Below are 21,291 nucleotides of genomic sequence, written 5' to 3'. Positions count from 1 at the left end.
TGTGAGTTGAGTTTTGGGGACCTTAAAGGGAATAGGTGGGCCAGCTCCTGTTTTGCCCTTCCACTCTCACCAATTTAAATAAATATGTAAGTTAATAGTTTTCTAGTTTATAGTAAAAATTAAACTGTAGGGGCTATGGTAGTTTTATAATTTGGGGTTCTGTGAGAAAATTTTGTTTTAAAGCAACACATTATGAATTTTTGAAATTAGTACACCAACAACCTTCCTGCATAAGGCATTTTGAAACTGCAGATCTCTCCTCGTTAGGGAAGATTTCTTCTTACCTATCTGGCTGACTTTCATATGTTTCCTCATAATAGTTTCAGCTAATAAAATCATCTTCTCTTTTCTAGTCGCCGAGATGACATGGAATCATTAGGATATGTCTTGATGTATTTTAATAGAACTAGCCTGCCGTGGCAAGGGCTAAAGGTAAATCACAGACTCATATTACAAATTTCTTGTTTTTGTTTTTAAAGAATAGAAGTGTGTATTGGACAGGATGACCTTTAAAGTCCCTTCCAAACCTGATTATTTCCTAAGATTGAATTAATTTACTTTTACTTTTTATTGGAAGAATAAAACTTGATCACACGGTTAAGAACCAAGTTAGTATAAATACCTTTAGTCGTAGCCAAAGAACAACTTCCTTTGAGACAAAAGTGTTATCCTTTGGTAACCATTGGATATATCTGAATGGAAGTTGGTTGGTATGAGATAAGAGAAGTGGAGGATTTTCCGTTTGGATGTATTTGCTCATTCGAAAACCAATATGGTCTTGTTTTTTGTTTTTTCACTAATCTCTGAAGTCACCGTACATCTCAGTTCTTCCTCCATTTTTCTGACATGGGGCCAAATGGTTTTGTGTTCCCTCTGCTCTTTTGAAAACAGATTGCATTTCATACAGTTGGAAGCATATTTGAAAATGTATACATTCTAAACATTTTTTTGTTGTAAAATATTTAATATGTTGTAAAATGTTTGAAAGGTATACAACAAAAGAAAAAGCAATTTTTAAAGTATACTTCAACAAGTAGTTACAGAACAGATCCCATGGCCTACCATTCTGCTATCTCTGATTTTGCCTTCTAGCTGCTCCAAAACACTGGCAGCTAGAAGGAATATTAAGTGATTCAGTTGTTAAATCCTATTTTCTCTATTACACCTCCTCCTTTTCCCAGTCCATAGGGATCTTGAGGTAATGCCCATTCTGACTTTTTTATGTTGAAAAGGGGTGTTGACACTAAAGGATAGGGGGATGTAATTAGTCAGTAATCTTGGAGAAGCTGGTCCCTCTGGGTTTCTTTTTTGGTTACTTTAACTGTTATTATATATAGCTGTGCTAGAAAATGACCTAGGAACCCTCTGAGAGTTAAGGTTCCAGGAAATTAAACTTAGTGCATAAAACTTTTATAAGGTCTCAGTTTGGGCCCTTAGTTGTTCTTAACAGTTAATATGAGTGATGTCAGTTGGGATTTAGCAAACCATGGCAGTTAGCACTATTTAACTGAATCTTGCATAAAAGTAGCCTCAGACCTCTTTTGTTGCTCAGATGAGGCTCACTCTAAGCCCAACTCTGCCAGTGAAATCATTGCTGCCCCCCCACGCAGGACATGACATCCTGGGGTGAAAGTCTCCTTGACGACATGGGATATGACTCTCAGGGATGACTCCAGACCTGACATTGTGGGATCTACAATTCCATCCTGACCAAAAGGGGGAAAAGAAGTATAGCTAATAAAGTATCAGTGACAGAGAGAGTTTAAATAGTCAAGAGGCTACTCTGAAAGTTGCTCTTAAGCAATCTTCAGTTAGACATTGGTACTTAACATAATCTGCCAACCCCCAACCAGGACCATTCCACCCAATCCTCTAACACCTAGAGCAATATATAAGATTTCACATGGGAGGGTTCCATATACTAGTGTAACTTCCCAGAAACCTACAACCTCCAGATGGGTCCCTGGACCAGATAAGTCCTGAAACCTAGAGGGCCCAGCCTCTCCAGAACATCAGATATTTCCATCTCCTTACCCCATATTGACAGACCCTTCCAGGGTGAAAAAGTTGGAATGGCCATAGCCCAAACACCCCTAAAGAGAGGAATAGAAAGATCAAAGGTGATGATGGAGTTACACAGAGAAGGTAGGATTTAACAAACGAATGTGATTGCTGAATCATTAAATTGGTATCTCTCAGTCTCCAATATCTTAGAGCAGCTAGAATTAAAAACCTAAAATTATTAAATTGTAACCCATGTCAAACTCTGAATGTACTACAACTTATTGTGGTTTGTTTTGTGCTTTGAAATTTTTTGTTTTATATATATATATTATTTTTCATTAAAAAAAGTTGATTGTGGTAATAAAAAAAATATTTAAGCCTTTTAGCCGCCTATATTCTGGAGCAGCTAGAAGGTAAAATCTGAGAGGATCATATGGTAGCCCATGACGAGCTCTGGGATCTGATCTGTAGCTACTTGTTGAAGAGTGCTTTGAAAACTATTGCTTTTTTCTTTCTTTGCATTGTATGTATGTTATATTATATAATAAAAAAGTTAAAAAAAAAAAAGCCTCCAAAATAGCCTCTTGACCTCTATTTGATCTTTCTTAGCCACTGAGGTCTTATTTTATTTTATTATGCTTTTTCTCCCCCTTTTGGTCCAGAAGGCGTCGTTGATCCCTCAGTGCCAAAACCAGACTCATCCCCAGGAGTCATGTCCCACATCATTGTCAGAGAGATTTTCACCACTAAATGTCATGTCCCTCTGGGGAGGGTAATGATTTTCCTTGCTGAGTTGGTCTGAGAGAGAGAGAGTGAGAGAGAGAGACCGCATCAAAGTAACAAAAGAGGATTTCCAGGAAGCACCTCTTTAATAATTCCGTGTGTGTGTGTGTGTGTGTGTGTGTGTGTGTGTAATTATCAGCCCACCATAGCTTGAGATATATCCTAGTATTACATTAAGCTGTACAGAACTACAAGGCCTTGTCCATGTTCTGGACTCTAGGAGTTTGGGTTGTTTAAATAAGCTATCCAGACATGTTGATTTAGATTATGTGTTACAGAAAATTTAGGTTCTAGACATAATAAACCTCTCTGCCTTTGGTGAAGATACAGAGTACATACACTGTCATTTATCTCATTCTGATTTACCTTAGACCCAGCCAATTTTACTCTAATTGAGGCCTGATCTCTTTTTCATTTCTTTTAACTGTTACATATATTATATACAACTGTGCTAGAAAATGTATACTTTTATTATGTACAATAAAACCTGTTAATCCAGGAATACTAGTTACATTGCTTATGTAATTACCTTATTACTGTATTTGTTTCTATTAATCAAGAATTTTGTGTTTTATGTTATTGATAAATCTGTATTTCCTAGAATTTAATAACTATTTTGGTACTTCATTGGTCCTTTAAAGGAGGAACATCTACTTGTGTTTATTGAGTTTCTGTGAGCTAGTCAAATTGTTCATTCTTGTGTGGGTAGCATTATCCAGTATGGATATTTATACATTAGAAAAATAATTGAACTTCTGCAATTAACTCCTATTTTTATTGGCACTTAGTAACAGGTGCGTTTTATTTCTGGCTTAAAATCTCTCTTGAATTTCGAGTACATATTTATATTGTAGTGTACTAAAACTAAGGTTCTTCATGGTATTGAGTATGTCTTTGTGATTTGTGATTTGATTCTTTTCCACAGGCTGCAACAAAGAAACAAAAGTATGAAAAGATTAGTGAAAAGAAGATGTCCACTCCTGTTGAGGTTTTATGTAAGGTAAGTATGCATGATGAGTATTTTTAAAAAATAGAAGTAATTCAAGAACAAAAACATATGACTTGCCAAACCTGGAACTTAAGCATCCTATTAGAAAACTGTTTACCTTCTTTAGAATTATTTTTATTTTTAAGCAGTTTTTTGAGGTATTTTCACTTATATACAATCCATCCGAAGTGTACCATCAGTGGTTTGTATTATCAGAGTTTTTTTTATTATTAATTAAAAAAAATTAGCAACAAACAAAACATTAAGATATCATTCCATTCTACATATATAATCAGTAATTTTAATATCATCACATAGTTGCATATTCATCATTTCTTAGAACATTTGCATCGATTTAGAAAAAGAAAAAGACAACAGAAAAAGAAATAAAACGACAACAGAGAGAAAAAAAAAGATTATACATACCATACCCCTTACCCTCTCTTTCATTTATCACTAGGATTTCAAACTAATATTTATTTTAACATTTGTTCCCCCTATTATTTATTTTTATTCCATATGTTCTGCTTGTCTGTTGACAAGGTAGATAAAAGGAGCATCAGACACAAGGTTTTCACAATCACAGAGTTACATTGTGAAAGCTATATCATTGTTCAGTCATCATCAAGAAACATGGCTACTGGAACACAGCCCTACATTTTCAGGCAGTTCCCTCCAGCCTCTCCGCTACATCTTGAACAACAAGGTGATATCTACTTAATGCGTAAGAATAACCTCCAGGATAACTTCTCGACTCTGTTTGGAATCTCTCAGCCATTGATTGACACTTAGTCTCATTTCATTCTTTCCCCTTTTGGTCGAGAAGGTTCTCTCAATCCTTTGATGTTAATTCTTAGCTCATTCTAGGGTTTTTCTCAATCCCTTGATGCTGAGTCTCAGCTCATTCCAGGATCTCTGTCCCACATTGCCAGGAAGGTCCACACCCCTGGGAGTCATGTCCCACGCAGAGAGGGGGAGGGTGGAGAGACTGCTTGTCGTATCACAGAGTTTTGCATTCATTACCACAATCAATTTTAGAACATTTTCATTACTAAAAAAAAAAATTGTATTGCCTTTAACTCCCGCTATTATTGACCCTTAGCGTTGGTGTAGAACATTTGTTATTGTTGATCAAAAGAATATTAAAATGTTACTGTTAACTATATCCTATAGGTTGCAGTAGGTGCAATTTTAATAATTTTATTTTTATAGCTGTTTGAGATTCACAGAAAGTACAGAGAGGGAACCTAAAGGGGAAGGGATGATTGGGGGAACATGGGGCATTTGGGGCCAATGAAGCTAACTCTGTATGGTAATATAATGGTGAATATGTAACATTATGCATTTGTATCAATATTAGTTCATCAGTTGTGATAAATGTATCACACTAATGCAAGATGCTAATAATAGAGAGAGGAAACGATGCATGTAAAGGGGGGTATATCGGAATTTGCTACTTAAAATTTTAAGGTTACTTTTATATAGTTCTGAGTAATATTAACAGTGGCTTGAAGATGCTGGTCATTTTAAATGTGTTTCTTCTCTGTATGAGCTCTAATCAGTTAAAATATGGAGGAATATTAACAGGGTGGATAAAGTTTTGCAGTAGAGTCTCACCAGATTATGAGAAAAAAATTTTTTAATATCTGTATTCCTAACTGGAACTGGAAAAGAGATTGGCAGTTGATACAAAGTAGTAAAACAAGGGCAGACAGATCAAATCAATCCAAAGTAACAGTTGTCCCCAGTCACATTTATATTAAGAGGAGATGTAGAGAATTGTGTTGTGTATAATATTTTGTGTTTCTATATTGCTGATGGTGAAATCCTTTTGTAATTAATTTATCTAGTCTTAAAATGTGTATATGCTTTGACGCATCTTTGAGAGTCTATCCTAAAGAACTGAATATTGTTTTGCTTGTATTTAAATACACGTAATTTCCTATTGTTTTAAAATAAGTTGTTTTTTTCACTTTGTGTTTTGATTGTTGAACCTATAGGGGTTTCCTGCAGAATTTGCTATGTACTTAAACTATTGTCGTGGGCTGCGCTTTGAGGAAGCCCCGGATTACATGTATCTGCGGCAGCTATTCCGTATTCTTTTCAGGTTAGTTGTTTTTGTTTTTACTTAGATAAACTCTAGTGTAGTGAGAGAAATTGGTTAAATATGTCTAGCATATCTACTCTGAGAAATAGCAAATAAAGATAATGCAGGTCTAGCCAATTTGAACAAAAGTTTTAGGAAAATGTGGGTTCTTTTGGGTTAATTTGTTATTTTTCAATCTGTAGTACAAATATACTTGCAGTTGTTTTCGTTTGGGTTGGAAGGGCAAAGGGGTATCTAATTTTTCCAAAATAATTGTAATTTAGTAATTTACAGTAGTTGTAAGTATACATCAATGCAGAGTCTAACTGTGCCAAATTTAAAAGCAATTAAAATGTCAGGCAGTCATGGATTCTATGGCAAAGTGCAGGCAAGTGCAAACCAGGCTCAGGCCCACCCAAAATTGGTCCTGAACAAGAGGGAAAAATGAAAGCTTATGTCTCACCTCTTAGTTGGAAGAGAATAAGAATTGAGGGTAATCTTTTAACCCCAAAATAACCTCCCTTAAGAATCAGCACAGACATCTCCCTCACAAACTTTAAAGGAAGCATTTTGAAAAGGTTAGGGGATTTGTTCAATCAAGTACAGCAGATCAGAACAATGGTATCATTTTCCTTGGCTTGTGAAAAGTGGAATCATTTCACTGAAAAATTTTTTTTAAAAATCAACTTATCTACAGAGGGAGAACTGTTAAAATAATCATTTCCTAAAGAAATGCCCTCACTGTCTTGTAAACTGAATAGGGTGCTTAACTAGATCAGTCATTAAAAGATTAACATAGTAATTTTATATTTCCAGGACCCTGAATCACCAATATGACTACACATTTGATTGGACAATGTTAAAGCAGAAAGCAGCACAGCAGGCAGCCTCTTCCAGTGGGCAGGGTCAGCAGGCCCAAACCCCCACAGGCAAGCAAACTGACAAAACCAAGAGTAACATGAAAGGTTAGTAGCCAAGAACCAAGTGACGTTACAAGGGAAAAATTGAACACAAAATTGGGTAATTCATTCATGTCTAACAGTGTTAGATCAAGGAGCTGGTTTTAAAATGCATTTAAAAATTTGGCTTTGCTTTTTTAAAAAAAAAAAAGAAGACGTCCTTGGAAAATTTGACTACTAACTTTAAACCCAAATGTCCTTGTTCATATATATATATGTATATGAATTTGTATATACATATATATGTGTGTATATTATATCATTTCTCTTGGGATTTTGGGTCATTTTTAACAACTACATCTTTTTTACTCATTCATTAACCCTTTTCCAAAATGAACATTTGGTGTTGGGAATATGGTGAAATCAATCAATCCAAAATCCTAGACCTAACACTTGTTGATTTTTAATAACAAAACTGGTTAGCCATGTTGTATTCCTTCAGACTAACAATGTTACGAATTTTCTGCATGTTAATGTTTTAGCATTTAAAATAGAAGATTGTGAACTTGATTTAATCTCAAGAGGTGGATCTGGCATTTTCCCTCAGAGTGTCTTATCTTTTCAGTCTTGGAGTATCTCAATTCCTCTCTTCAGTGCTCAAATAACTGGAAAGCTTGACATCAAAATAACGCTCTTAATTGCTTTTCAAGTGCATATGTTCTTAATTTCAAAATAGTTCGTTTCCTTTTGGTTTTAGAACATTTTTTTTTTAAATCTTGCACATATTCAGGCTCTAAGGGTCCAATGTGGAATTGAATCTGCAGTTAGGCCTTGTAAATTGAAGATACCCAGGGCAAATGCCATTAAACTGCTAGTCTATTTCCTTCTACTTTTCTGACATTCTTAGTTTTATTAAAAGAGTAGAACTGTTAGGGCACAGCTTCAGTTCATAATACTGTTGCCATACAGTTCCACTCCTGTGTTTCATGTTTTTTTGTTTATTAGCTTGTTTTTCTTTTCCTTTACCTCTCAATACCTGCCTACTTTCTGAAAGTGGTAGGCAGGTAGGGTTTGGATTTTGGTTTCTGATTATTTAATTTCTGAATGACTGCTCTAGTCTGAACTTGGCCTTTATAGATTAATCTCTTTGATCCATATTTTTAGTGTTGTATTTAAACAATTTCGTAATTTAAAAATAGATTGTAATTTAAGGACACTTTTCTAAAAGTATAGTTAACTGATGTCATCCTCATCCCAGCAGCTCATTTATTAGCAATAAAGTTGAGATACTTCCCTTTTATGTATTAGGGAAGGTTTCAGAAATGAAGCTTTAGTGTAGTTGTAGAGGTTCTTAGATGATGAAGTTTCAGCTCAGGATTGCAAACATTAATGCTTCCTCAATGCTCTGCCTGTACATCTCAGTTGGCAATTATTTACCCTTTGAATGTTTTATTCATTGTATAAATAATCATAACGCCGAGAAATTCTTAATGATGTTGTGTCTAGTGTTAATGGAAAATGGTCCTACCATGTAGGTAAGGCCAAGTAGAAGTCTGTACAGCTGAGAGTTGGCTACACCTGACACCTATATTGTGCCTCCATTTCCTCACAAAATGAAACCAATTTTTGCCTAAAGCTTGCTGGGATAATAGGATCATCACGAGTTGCCATTTTTCTAGAACTAAAATCTGAAATCTCATCTGACCTAGAACATTTCACTTCAGGCATTCAGCAGCCTTCAGAATTGCATTATTTTAATCTAGTTTCATTGTTAGTTTACTGTGTGTTTTTTACTCAATAAACAAAGAGAATTTTTGTCCTGCCTTATCCAGGTCTTAAAGATGAGAAGTTGGATCCACTGAGTTAGTATGTTTTCTTGAAAAAAAAAAATTGTCATTAAACTTGAGTTTAATCCTTATTTTGTATTGTAGCTATTTTTCATAAAAACAACTTAAAATCTTACAAAAATTTCATAACATTCTTAAACACTGATTAAACAAGTTCTTACATACATATGGGCTTCTAAAATTTTGAAGTTGGATTTTTCACATATTACCGACTGACTACTTTCAGAGATATTTCTATGGGATATATTTTGACTCCAAGCAAAATATTGCTTGTTCCTAAAATATTTCAGTCCCCAGAATACAAACAAAATATTTCACTCCCCAGAATACAAACAAAATATTCCACTCCCCAGAAAATAAACAAAAGAATTATTTTTGCCCTTTGACTTCTTGAAAATATATTATTTTGGATGCAAAACCTAGTTCAAAACATCTTAGGTGAAACCACCTATGCCTAAAGCCATGAATGTATAGCAGATACAAGGCATGAAATAAGCATAGGGGAGCCTATTCTCCTAACCTGTACCCTCATCCCATCATTTGGGTCATCCCTAAAGGATTCTTCTAGAAATTCTAGAGGGTTCAGAGTGACCACTCTGTGTTGTGATTCCAGTTGCTGAGTATACAGGTGTTTGAAAGCATACTCTTTTAGAGTCTGCTGTGGTAGATTTTTTTATTTAAGGATGAGCTTGTGTAGCTCAATGATTCATTGATCCCAAGAAAACCTTCAGTGATGGTAAAAACACTGTATTACATATTCTAGTTAAAAATTTTTGAAGATGCATTTTAAATTATTTATTCTTCACAGAGTTATACTTTTAGGTTTGCATATTAGGGAATCCAATTTCATAAATGAATCTTTGGCAAGTAGGTCCCTATATATATTGTAAGAATATTCATTCCCTGAACATCCAAATGGTGGCATTCACTATTGTATTTTATATGGGTATTTTTGCAAAATCTATATGTAATGTTCTCCATGGAACACAACAATAAGTTGTTTTACCACTTCACTAATAAATTTCCAAAGGCATATTATGTAGCATGCAAACGTCTATCCTGGTTACTTTTCTTTAGGTCTTTTCACATAATCCGTTCCAAAGCCTATCAAAAGACTAAGAAACATCCTAATGCCCTTCGTGAACTAGACAGTTTTTCAGTGTTGTAGCACCACAAGATTATAACTATTGCTTTTGTTTATGCTTGAGAGGAATAGAAGGCTCACATCTGGCACATTTGTAAATCTGTTTTACTCCCTTTTCCTCAAATATGTGATTATCAGAAACATACTTTTGGCGGGGGTAGTGCTTGGACCAGGAATCAAACCTTGGTCTCCCGCATGGCAGATGAGCAGAAAGGTACTTTTGAAGATATTTAAGACTTGGTAAAAGAGAAGGAAATATTTTTAGGCCATTGTTCAGAATCCAATTAGGTTCATCATCTTCTTGAGGGAAGAGAGGGGGGATAATTCTGTTTTTCTTTGCTCTCATCATCTTAACCCATCTTTTCATTACCCCAGCCATAGATACTAAGTGTAGTTTTATCATAATGGTAGAAGTGGATGTCAATTTGTTGGCATTCGAAAGAAATTAGAAATATTTTTCCATCACATGAACTTGCCATGTCCATGGTCTTCCTTGAATTGCCTCCCAGTATTTACTGGGCTTCAACTGCCATTTATGTCTAGCTTAACTTTTTCTGGCTTCACCAATTGCTGCTAGGAACGTGGCTGGTCACTCAGCAACGTAACCCATATCACAGGGGAAGACCTTGAAATTGAAATATCTGGAGAGACTGATCTACTCTGCATACACTCAGTCCAAAGAAGTACCAGGGAGCTGCACCTACTGCAATCTTGAATTTTTGTCATCTTTTTCCACTGTGAACAATAAAGCTGAATAGAAAAGAGCTAAATAACTCAACAGTAATTGAAGATAAGATTATAAGAAATGGCTTGTGGTGATCTGGACCTCACATCCCAAAGGCTTGCTGGACCTGTTAAACTTCAACTTGTCACATTGTCTGACTGACGCAACAACAATCAGAAGACCTTGAAGAGTACAGTGTTGGTGTGACTCAGTGGTGTACACTGCAGACCATCTACCAATTGGGAAAGGACTCGGTTGTAAAAGGTATTTTGACATTCAGCAACTTCAGAAATCTGTAGCAAAATAAATTTTGTAGTATGGAAGACAAAATAATTCATATTACCGGTCTGTATTTTAGTGCAGTTCAGGGATAATAGATACCTAGTATACATAAATCATCATTTATTTGTGATGATAAAAGTAAAATCTATTTTTTTGTCTTTTCTGTCAAACCTACTTAATACCTTCTTAGAGTCCAAGGTTTTATGGCTTTTTTCTTTATATGCTACTAATCTAAATCCATATTCTCTTAAACTTGATTCTAGGTAACCAAAAAAAAAAAAAGCCCACAAGGACATATTACAGGAAAAGTTAATTAAATAAAAATTGCATTGCATAGTGAAATTTATGTTCCAAATCACTTTAAAAAGTTTCCTGGACTATGACACTATGACAAAAATCCTAAATTTCAGCCCATCTCAAACTTCAGGGCTTACTATTATATAAATATCCCTTTGAGCTAGTTTTTGGTTCTGTTTAAAAAAAAAAAAAAGACATCTGAAGTTAATTCACAAATAGGAACAAATGCATACTTTTCAACTTTCAGATTGGGGGGGTAGGGATAGAATTTCCTGGTTCATGTACAAAACTTTTTCCTTTTGCAGACTTGAAAAGAAATTTAACTGTAGCTATTAGCTCCTGAATCATCACATTAATCCTCTGACCCTTATTAACTTTATTTTTTCCTCTTTTTTTTTTTTAGGAACAAAGGGATTTTATCCCATATTTTAACTGATGTTACAGTGAAGATGAGTATTTTGAACTTTTGGAAGCCAAGAGACGCCATCCAAACTGCAAGATAAAAACCAAGGACTAAAGTACACTGGGGAAGAGAATGCTTAATACTTGAAGATTAAATATTGAAAATATTGAATACCTGCTGAATGTTCATATTGAGGTTTTTCCTAAACAAGCTTCACTAACATCTTTAGGACATTTCACTGGAGAAACAGTAATCCCTGGGTGGAGTATCCTACCACTGGCCCATCTGAAGAGTTAAATCTGGATTTGACTGCTCTATTCCACTAGGAGCGTTGTTAGGCTAGTCACTATACAATTCCTGAACATTTGTAATCATGGATTGACCTAGCAGTTCCTCAAATAACAGATTGAAAGATGAACAGATATAATTCTTATATAGAGCGTCCTTATTAAAGACACAGAGTTTTCTAACACTTTGACAGTGTAACTGATCTTTCCTTTTTAGTTTGTCAGTGAGAATAGGACTTTCCATTTTAAAGTCCTATTTGGTTTATTCATCATAATAACTACATTATGCAAGCTATGACAAAAAAAACAATATTCTTAGTGTGAAATTTTTTTCTTAACATGTTTAAGAATAATTGCAGAACTTGAACTTGGGTAAGGGTCATTTCCATTTAGCTAATCCAGTTTATTAAAATATTCTATGAGAATATCCTGTATTTTAAAATTGAGATTAGGTTATAAAGTATAGTTAGATTTTTTTAGTTTAATTAAGGTTTGATTTGACAGCCTTTTTTTTTATGTTTACCTTCCTAATTCTATTTAATAATGTATGTCAAAGAAACAGTATACCCTGTGGTAAAGTATGTTCTCAGTATCATTATCTTTCATTTTCAGTATTTGCTTCTTATGAACTTAGTACTTAGCCAACAAAGGTCTGTTCTACTCCAACTCTGTTGTTGGGCACTGTGGAGGGAAAAAGAAGTATAGCACTCAAATATTTGTTCTCAGAACTTAGCACAGTATGTTTATTAGATGAATAAAGATGACTGCTTCTGTCCTCAAATGAAAAAAAGAATCTCCTAAGTATCAATTGAGGGAATATTTACCAAAATATGATATATAAGTATTTGGGAGGGGCATTCATGCATAAAAAGTAAATAAGAGAAGTATTTTATTTATCCTATGAAGTCTGTAGGAGATGGTCCAACAGTTTCAATTTGGTGAATACAGACAGTATATGATTGAGGGAAAACATTTGATAAAGAAGTGTGAGAGGATACCAAAGTGGACTGGAATGAGCTCTGTTTAGGTGCGTTATAAGGGTTTGAAAAGGTGAGGAGGTTGGTATTGACACCTCAAAGAAAGGGTAGCTGTAGTGAGAGAAGATGGTTATGGGATTTTCTTGATATTCCTGTGAGATAAGCATTTTCTCTCTTCATCCATAACAGCACACAGTCATAAAACCTGAAGCCTTCTTTTGTTGTTTGCACTTGCATTTCTTTATATAGAAGCGTAAAGCCTAATTGTTAAGTAGGAGAAATAAATAACCAAGCAACATTTTTAATGCAACTTATGGGAGTATATAATTTTTAAATGTTAAGCTTACTGTACAGAAATCATACAATTATGAGGTTTGTGTATCCCTGATACATTTATTAAGGTATATCATTCCTTATCGGTAGTAGAAATATGCATAAAAGTTCCAGCTCACAGTATGATTAAAACTAATCTCCACTCTCTAGTTGCTAAAGCAGAGTAATCTGTTTTCAATTCCTTCTAGAGATGTTTGAACACATATATTCTAGGTGCTAGAAACATAGAAGTGAACAAAACAGGTTCATTTGAATTACCCATAATTCTAGTTTGAGAATTATGCTAACTGGGAGGCTTTAATTTACTTGCATCACTCTTACCCAGAGTCATTTGAAATAGAAGTTTTATATTATAGCTTCATATTTTTCTATTTTTGAAAATTGAGTTAGTGCAGAGACAAAGTATATTAGGAGGTTGCCAGGATTGGAGGAAAGGGGGTGGGGTAGGGGTTGCTTGGTGGATGGTATAAAGGGTGTGTGAATTTTGGAAATTTTAAAAAAAAAAAAGAGCTAGTGATTTTCAAATAGATGAAAAAATAACCAAGCTGCCTTTTTGATAAACTAGTTGGTTTAGTTCAACCCAGTTTCTCTATTTGGGGTACAGTTTTTGAATTTTATTTTTTACATGAAAATTTAACATACCTTTCTTTGTTTTGATTTTTAACAGGTTTCTAAGCATGAATCGACAGAAGAAGCAGAGCAGATGATCGGAGCAGCATTTGTTTCTCCCCAAATCTAGAAATTTTAGTTCATATCACTAGCCAGTGGTTATGGACAACCATTTACTTGGTGTAAAGAACTTAATTTCAGTATAAACTGGCTCTGGGCAGCATTGGTGGTGCTGTATCCTGAGTTGTAGCCACTGTAATTGTGAATATTAACTGAGATAGTGAAACATGGTGTCCAGTTTTCTATTGCATTTTCTCAAGTGGAAAAGTTAACTTAAATGGTTGACACACAGAAATTGGTGGAAAAATTGTGCATATGCCAATTTTTTGTTAAAACTTTATTTTGAACTATACTGCTTTGAGATCTCATTTCAGAAGAACGGCATGAACAGTCTTCAGCCACAGTTGTGATGGTTGTAAATGCTCACAATTGTGCATTCTTAGGGTTTTTCCATCCCTAGAGTTTGCAAGTTGTTCACTTAAAACATTCTTAAAAAGGTTGGCTTCTTGTTTGCAAGCCAACTGATATGGTAGCAACCAAAGATTCCAGTGTTTGAGCATATGAAAGACTGCCTGCTTACCTGTGCTAGAAATAACAGCATCTAAAGTGAAGACTTAAGAAAAACTTAGTGACTACTAGATTATCCTTAGGACTCTGCATTAACTCTATAATGTTCTTGGTATTAAAAATATTTGTCACAGAGATTTAGTTAACATCTTACAATTGAACCATGTATGTATGTTGCTTAGATAAATGTAATCACTGTAAACATCTATATGATCTGGGATTTTGTTTTTATTTTGAAATGGGAGCTTTTTGTTTACAAGTTCATTAAAAACTAAAAACTGTTTCTGTAAGGAAATGAGGTTTTTTTAAACAAAAAATGCCTTGCTGACTCATGGAATCAAAGTCTCCCCAATTTTTTAATAGACTACTTCAAGCCATTTGTTAAGTAATAATCCTTTGCAAATCATTTTAGATATAGTGTTAGAACTTTTCCTAAAATTTTTTTTATTTTAATTTTTTTTTAATCATCTGAAGGGGAAAGGCATTCTTTCATTTTCTTTTCTTTCCTTTTTTTTTTTTAAATGACTTGCAGGCATAATACTTAGTACTGCAACTGCCAGAACTTGGTATTGTAACGCCTGCTGCCACTGACTTAACAGCTGGACTGATTTTGAAAAAGAATTAAAGCATTAAAGGGTTTGACCATAAAAAGAAGTTTTCTTTGAAATCTTTGTGAAATGGCTATAACCAGATTAGCTCTTATCCTTGGAAAGCATCACACTGTGAGGTTCATGTGATTGCTGACCCTCCCTGGCCCCTAGCCACTTCTGTAGGTTATTTGTGTGTGGGCTTCCTCTCTCAATCTTATTTGCGCGTTCTTTTCTTTTTCTCTCTCTGACCCAAGAGAAAGAAAAACTTATCAACAATAATTCTTTAAATAGTGTAATTTATTCATTTATAGCATGTCAGAATAAATTAAAAGAACATTTGTCTGAAACGCTGCCAGGAGCCTATTGTGTAAATGTGGGTATTTTGTACAATAACCTTTAAACTGTAAATCAACACATGCTTGGTTGAATTGTGTCAAGTTTAGTTTTTCTTTTAATTTTTATCGTTTGAAAACTACTTTAGCAATAATTAATTCCATGGTTAATTACAACATTCTGCCATTAGTACCATAATACTGCAGAAATCTTAATTGAGTATGAACTTTTGGGTTGGGCAGCTTCTTTGTTTCTTTTCTATTTACCCTTGTCGGTTAAGGTCTTTGTTTCTTGACTAATAAACCCTTTGATACTTTTAGCCAGAAATCAGTCTCATAAAGCTATTTTTAAGTATAGTTTGTGTAAAATAAAAATGTTCAGCTTTGGTACTAACTTTTCCAAGCTGAACTCCCTCTAGCAAGATATTTTTCAGTGCTTTTATTTACTATGCACTTAGACTATGCACTTTTTCTGAAATATTTTTGTAACACTTAACTTTTTTGTATTTTTGCCATTTGAAAAGGTGGTGTAGTTGCTCTGTAATTAAGTTGCAGATTTAAAACTGCTGTTAGCTTTGTAAATCAAAATATAGGTGTTTTCTCCTGATATATTGTCATTCCATCTGCAGCTGGAGCTGGAATCCCATTGATCTTCTAGCTACCATTCATTTTCTTCACAGTTCACAAAAGAAGAATGTGAAATTCAGTGAATGCTGTTACTAATCCTGTCTGGAGATGAATCTCATTTCACCAAATTTAAATTATGTTTTTCCACTAAAATGATGGTACAAGTTGAAGACACATCACTCTGAAATTGGAAGACCTCACCACTTAAGTCTCCACAGTGGCTTAATCAGCTGAACTCTAGGTTACTACTCTTTACTTTGTTCACCCATTGAGGGGTGTGGCTTTTTTAAATGTTGGGAGATGGCCATTCTAACTACTGTTGAATGTCTCTGTTTTGGGAAGGTATAACAAGAAAATAAAGAAGAATATATATGAAGGGAGAGACTGGTTATCTCCTCCCATATGGTTGTGCTTATATGCTCTGTGGCCTGCAAGTGAATTTTTCAAGGTTTGCTTTTACTATGGTTTTCCATCAAAAAATATTTTAATTAAGATATTTTCTCCTAACCTTGTAATACTGTTAAATGTTTCAAGCAGAGCATACTGTAATAACTATTAAGTTTAATTGCATTATAATAAAATTAACAAAAGGATTTTAGAACCCAAGCCAGTGAGCTGGTAGTTTCCCTAAAGTTTGCAGAAACGTCAAGGTTAGGTTATTATAACCTTTACCCAGAATGAACCATAGGAATTCTAAGAAGCAGTGGCCTATACATTTTTAATTCCCCTTCTGAAAATTCAGCAAGATTCAATGCAGATGGACTGGTCACTCTTTCCCAACTAATCTGTGGGACAATTTTACTCATTCTCTGAGCAAAATGGATATGTAGAAATATTTTAGTTATTTCTTTGTCAGTTTTTAAATGGTGGATGACCATATGAATAAGAAGTGAGTGGATCTGTGAGTTGTAGCAAAGAAGTGTTGTAAATAGATCATTTATGTAGCCCAGATGTGCCATCCCTGTAGAATGCTCACTTTGTGAGACTATACTTCATTTAGTCACATTATCATTGCTCACAACTCTTGAAGGATTTTCCCTGTAACGTCCATTTCCTTCTCTTGAATGTTCCTAAGAATGCCAAAACTCTTTTAGTATACTTTTATTCTTTTGAAGCAGACCAAGATGGTTATGGACCAAATGTAAACTGATCTACTCAGACTATCTATATACATTGTTGACGTAAAATGAATCATTTTTCTGGAGTGACTTGTTAAACCAGTTTTTGAGACTTCTATACTACAGTAATGAAGATGTCAAGCTGTGACAGAACCTTTAGAGAACTAGCTGACTGAGACAAGTTCCAAGTTGGTTGAATGCATTGTACACATAGGTTGAAGTATTAGGAGCAGTAATTTAAGGCCTGACTCATGATTAGATCATGTGAAAGAGTAATATGGAGGTGAAGTCTTCAAGAGACCACCAGACAAAGATGAGATTTTTACCTCAACTAAAGTGTAGGAGTAGGGAAAGGAAACATTTTAGAATAAGTTAAAGGTAAAATGAATAATACTGAAACATCTTTTTTGCTGAAGATGGCTAGAGTCGAGGTTTAGAGGAATTTGTGTGTGTGGTTCAGTTCATAATTAGCCGTCTCATTTGGAGGAAGTAGGAAGATGATTCCATACTTAGGCAAAAATGGGCAGTTTTATGAAACACCTTAGTTCAATTGCTAACCCTTAAAAACTGCCTTTAACAAAACTTAGATGTTTTGCTTATATCTACATTTCTTTGATATTAAAAATGTTAATAGAGATCATTTCAGTATTTCCAGGGTTGCTTCATTGACGCCTAATAATAAATTGCCCATTTACTAAATAATTCAGGTCGTTATGATTCAAACTTGAACAAAACTGTAGTGAGAACTTAATACTTGAGTTTGTTTTTAGATCATCTCAGTGAACTGAGACCATATCCTTAGAAATAATTTGTGTTTTATATCTGTAGGTCTTCAGTTTTACAAGGCGCTTTTAACTTTTTTATGTAATGTGCTTTACATATATTAATTAGCCTAATTCTAATGGCTTCCTGTAAAGTAACTCCCATTCTCTCTGTTTTACATGAGGATACTAAGGCCATAGGGTTAAAGGGGAGGTAGTCATGTTCCCTTGTTTCCTTAAGATCTTAATTTTTCCTCTTTTGGTATATTTTACATTGTGTGTTTTGTATGATCTTAAACATGCTATCAACTAGGCATGTTGAAATTCAAAATAATGGGATTGGGAGGTGGGAGAAGTTCAAAATAAGGAGATTGGGGAGGGCAGGCAACTAAGATAAAGGGGCTTGAAGTTACTTTCTTTGTAGCATTTTCTAATTTACTACTTGGTAAATATCAGATTAGGAAATGTTTACTAAATCATTAGGGTCTGAAAAAGTAATTGTCAAGAGTAACACTTGGCTCAGTTATTTAATAAAACAAGATGTGTCCACTGATTTAACAATGGAATAAGCAAAATGTTTGAGTTACTAAAAAGTATGTCACTGCTAATCTTGGTAGATTCCAAAGTATTTTTAACTACAGGAAAATTTGTGGAAATTTAATAGTAATTTTCAAATCTTGCCATGTATTATTAACTATATCTTGCATACATTAACTGGGTTGGGGATTGAACAGAGGAAAGGGAGACTACCATAGGTGGGCTGCTGTCCAGATATTGTGACTTAAGAGGTGTGTTGACAGAGGGCCCTGGATAAGCAATAGTTTGAGTATATTATGATATAGTTTGGCTTTATAAGGATATGTTAAGGTCTTGGTTCTTAGGCCTTTAGTCAGCAATTGTAGTTCACCATTTCTTTAAATTCCTTTACCTTTCACTCATGTACCCACCTCCACAAAAGATGTAGGATCCAGGGGGAAAATCCAGGAGAAAAACGGACAAGTCATCAAAATTCTTTACTAATTTACCTATTGACCCATTTGGAACTTGCTAGTAGAGTGCAGATTTACAATGAAATATTAGAGCTCATTTTCTTCAGTCTTTTGGAGATGGAAATGAAGCCCAAAAGAATGCACAGAAGTGCTCCAAGTTCCCACAACAAAGGCTAGAACCCAGGCCTTATGATACTGTTCACATTTTTAAAAGATACTTCCTAGTGGCACTCAACTTTAAGCCAAAACTATTCTACACATTTTGCATTTATCAGGTACTAATTATGACCCAAAAGTTCACTTGGGTGTTATGATAGCAAAGAAAAAAATGTCAACCAATTTTGCTCCTTAATGGTTACGAAAATCGAAATTATTTTTTCATGAAAAGCAACTTAAAACTGTATCTGAGACTTTAATTCTCCACTATTCAATGTATAATATTTTCAGAGTTTTATTTCTTTTCTGCTGACAATCCAAGTTAAAAAAAATTCTTTCATGAAAAAGAAAAAACCATCAACTAAAATCTAGTGTTGGTATTGGATGTATTTCTTTAAAGTAAATTATCCAGGTCTAATGATCAGGATAAGGTCTGCATTCTAGATAGAAATTAAATTTGACATTTCTTCATGTTAATAGTTCATTGATGCTTCTGGAGCATTTCTGTACACCCAGGTTTTTCTAAGATACTTTTGTGTTCACTGAAAGGGTCGTCCTACCCCCAAATTGTGCAGTACTGTTATAGCCTAATAATGTCATTTATGGAGTAGGACATCTTAAGTAGAAAATGGAGCTATTCCTCATCTTAACATTACCATGTTAAATCTGCTGTGTTACTGATTGAGAAAAAGTTGATGAAAGAGCTGTTGGGAGCAATTTCTATGGCATGTCCAGCAGCTAGCTATTTTTTCTGCTGGTGGACTGCAGCAGATTTGCAATTAATATTTGCTTCAACAACTGTTGAGAGCAGTTCTAAAAATACATCCCCTCCCCCCTTCTTCCAGTCCTAAATACCTACTGTAGCACTTCATCAACACCAAGATTTGTGCCACAACTTTTGAAGATTATGTAAGCTGTAGCTTATTTATCCCATCGTTTTTTAAGGCCATGTGCAAAAGTGCTGGCTATTTCCCAGGTGGATTTGCAGTTGAGCATTTACTGAGTCTTATCGGCACCATCTTACTCTGGGAATTCAGGGGTGACAGTTCATATGGGCCTATTTGCAATATGGGGTGTAATCAAAATGGATGTAATGCTAGAGCAGATGGAGATCCAAGAAATCTCAGAATTTCGTTTAGAAGAATGCGTAAGATTTCAACAGGCAAACTAGACTGAGGAAACTAATCTTGGAGAAATGACAGTAAAAAGTAACATGTATAATTCAAGCCAGCAGAGTACCCACTTCTTTAGCATAGAGCCAAGAGAGTGCACAGGAGTTAAGTACCAGAGGTTCACGTGTAAAATAAAAGATGGGTGTCGATAAAATGCTTACTTTTTGCAAAAAGTTGAAATGATAGGTAAGTGTATAGAGATTTCCTGTCTCGGCACGTCCCTATCCAAAGACATCAGTTTTACAAGGCTTTGTACTACCATCAGGATGAAATCTGAGAATGAAAATGATCATATTACCTTAGGTGTTAGGTACAGAGAAAATGGTTGTAAAAAATTCAAGCAGCAAGAAACTACTGTGTACCAGAATCACTTCAGGTTGAGAAGCCAAGCAGCAAGCATAAACTCCACTTTAGGGAAGTGCAAAGGGGAAAACAGGATGCTTGTCAGAACAGCAGTCTAAAGCATAGAATGTTGATGGAGTAAAGTTTGATCACTGGTAGGTTATCAAAAACAGCTTATCCCTTCTCACCGACAACCCCTATCCAACCTTTTGAAGTCCTTTGGGTGGTGCTAAAAGTTACCTTAATCTCATCAATTGGTGGTTATAATGACGCACTGAGTAAAGTGGAAAGGAAAGTCAGTTGGGTTTTAAGGTTGATAATCAGCCCCAATGGAATAAGTTTATTTAAATGTCTCTTAAAATTTTTTTATTTAAACAACAACATACAAACACAAACAGTCTTACGATATGGTCATTCCATTCTTGGTATATAATCAATAACTCACGATATCATCACATAGTTGTATGTTCATCACCATGATCATTTCTTAGAACATTTGCATCAATTTAGAGACAAAAAAATTAATACATACCATACTCCTTACCCCTCCCTCTCATTGACTGCTAGTATTTCCATCTACCGAATATGTGAATGTTAAATATAGTAGGTTGAAATGCTAGTGATCAATGAAAGGTAGTGGTAAGGGGTGTAGAAAAAAATGGAAACAAAGGCTATTTAAATGTCTTTAAATGCCACTTTGTATCTTTAAAAAGTGCTGTTTTTGTAATGACATCAGGAAAGAAAATATCTACACTAATTTTGCTAAGTGACTACTGGGGCTGTTCATGAAGTCATTCAAATGTGCATTGTCACCCAGGAGTCTCTTAAGGCTTATGGTGAGGGGCTCTTACTGCTTGCAAAGTCAGAAGATACCCTACTCTTGCTTTTTCTTGTCTGCAAATAATGTATATGGA

General features: G+C 34.7%; 1 protein-coding gene across 15 annotated transcripts in view; it reads left to right on the top strand.

Annotated features, from left to right (window-relative positions):
- CSNK1A1 (casein kinase 1 alpha 1) overlaps nt 1–16,254 on the top strand; it is a 53,202-nt gene extending 36,948 nt beyond the window's left edge. For 3 of the 15 annotated variants that reach the window (XR_013166257.1, XR_013166259.1, XR_013166261.1), the window contains 6 exons: nt 354–432; nt 3,713–3,787; nt 5,776–5,882; nt 6,678–6,826; nt 10,329–10,739; nt 11,458–13,715. Coding sequence is in view for 12 of the 15 variants with exons in the window: in XM_077137374.1 (XP_076993489.1) it covers nt 354–432; nt 3,713–3,787; nt 5,776–5,882; nt 6,678–6,826; nt 10,329–10,381 (463 nt within the window). In the remaining 3 variants the exon portion in view is untranslated. The other 12 variants (XM_077137380.1, XM_077137385.1, XM_077137379.1 and 9 more) reach the window with 10 other exon arrangements.
- The last annotated feature ends 5,037 nt before the right edge of the window (nt 16,255–21,291 follow it).

The sequence above is a fragment of the Tamandua tetradactyla genome, chromosome 20 (assembly GCF_023851605.1).
Source record: "Tamandua tetradactyla isolate mTamTet1 chromosome 20, mTamTet1.pri, whole genome shotgun sequence".
NCBI lineage: Eukaryota > Metazoa > Chordata > Mammalia > Pilosa > Myrmecophagidae > Tamandua > Tamandua tetradactyla.
This window is presented reverse-complemented; position numbering and strand designations above follow the sequence as displayed.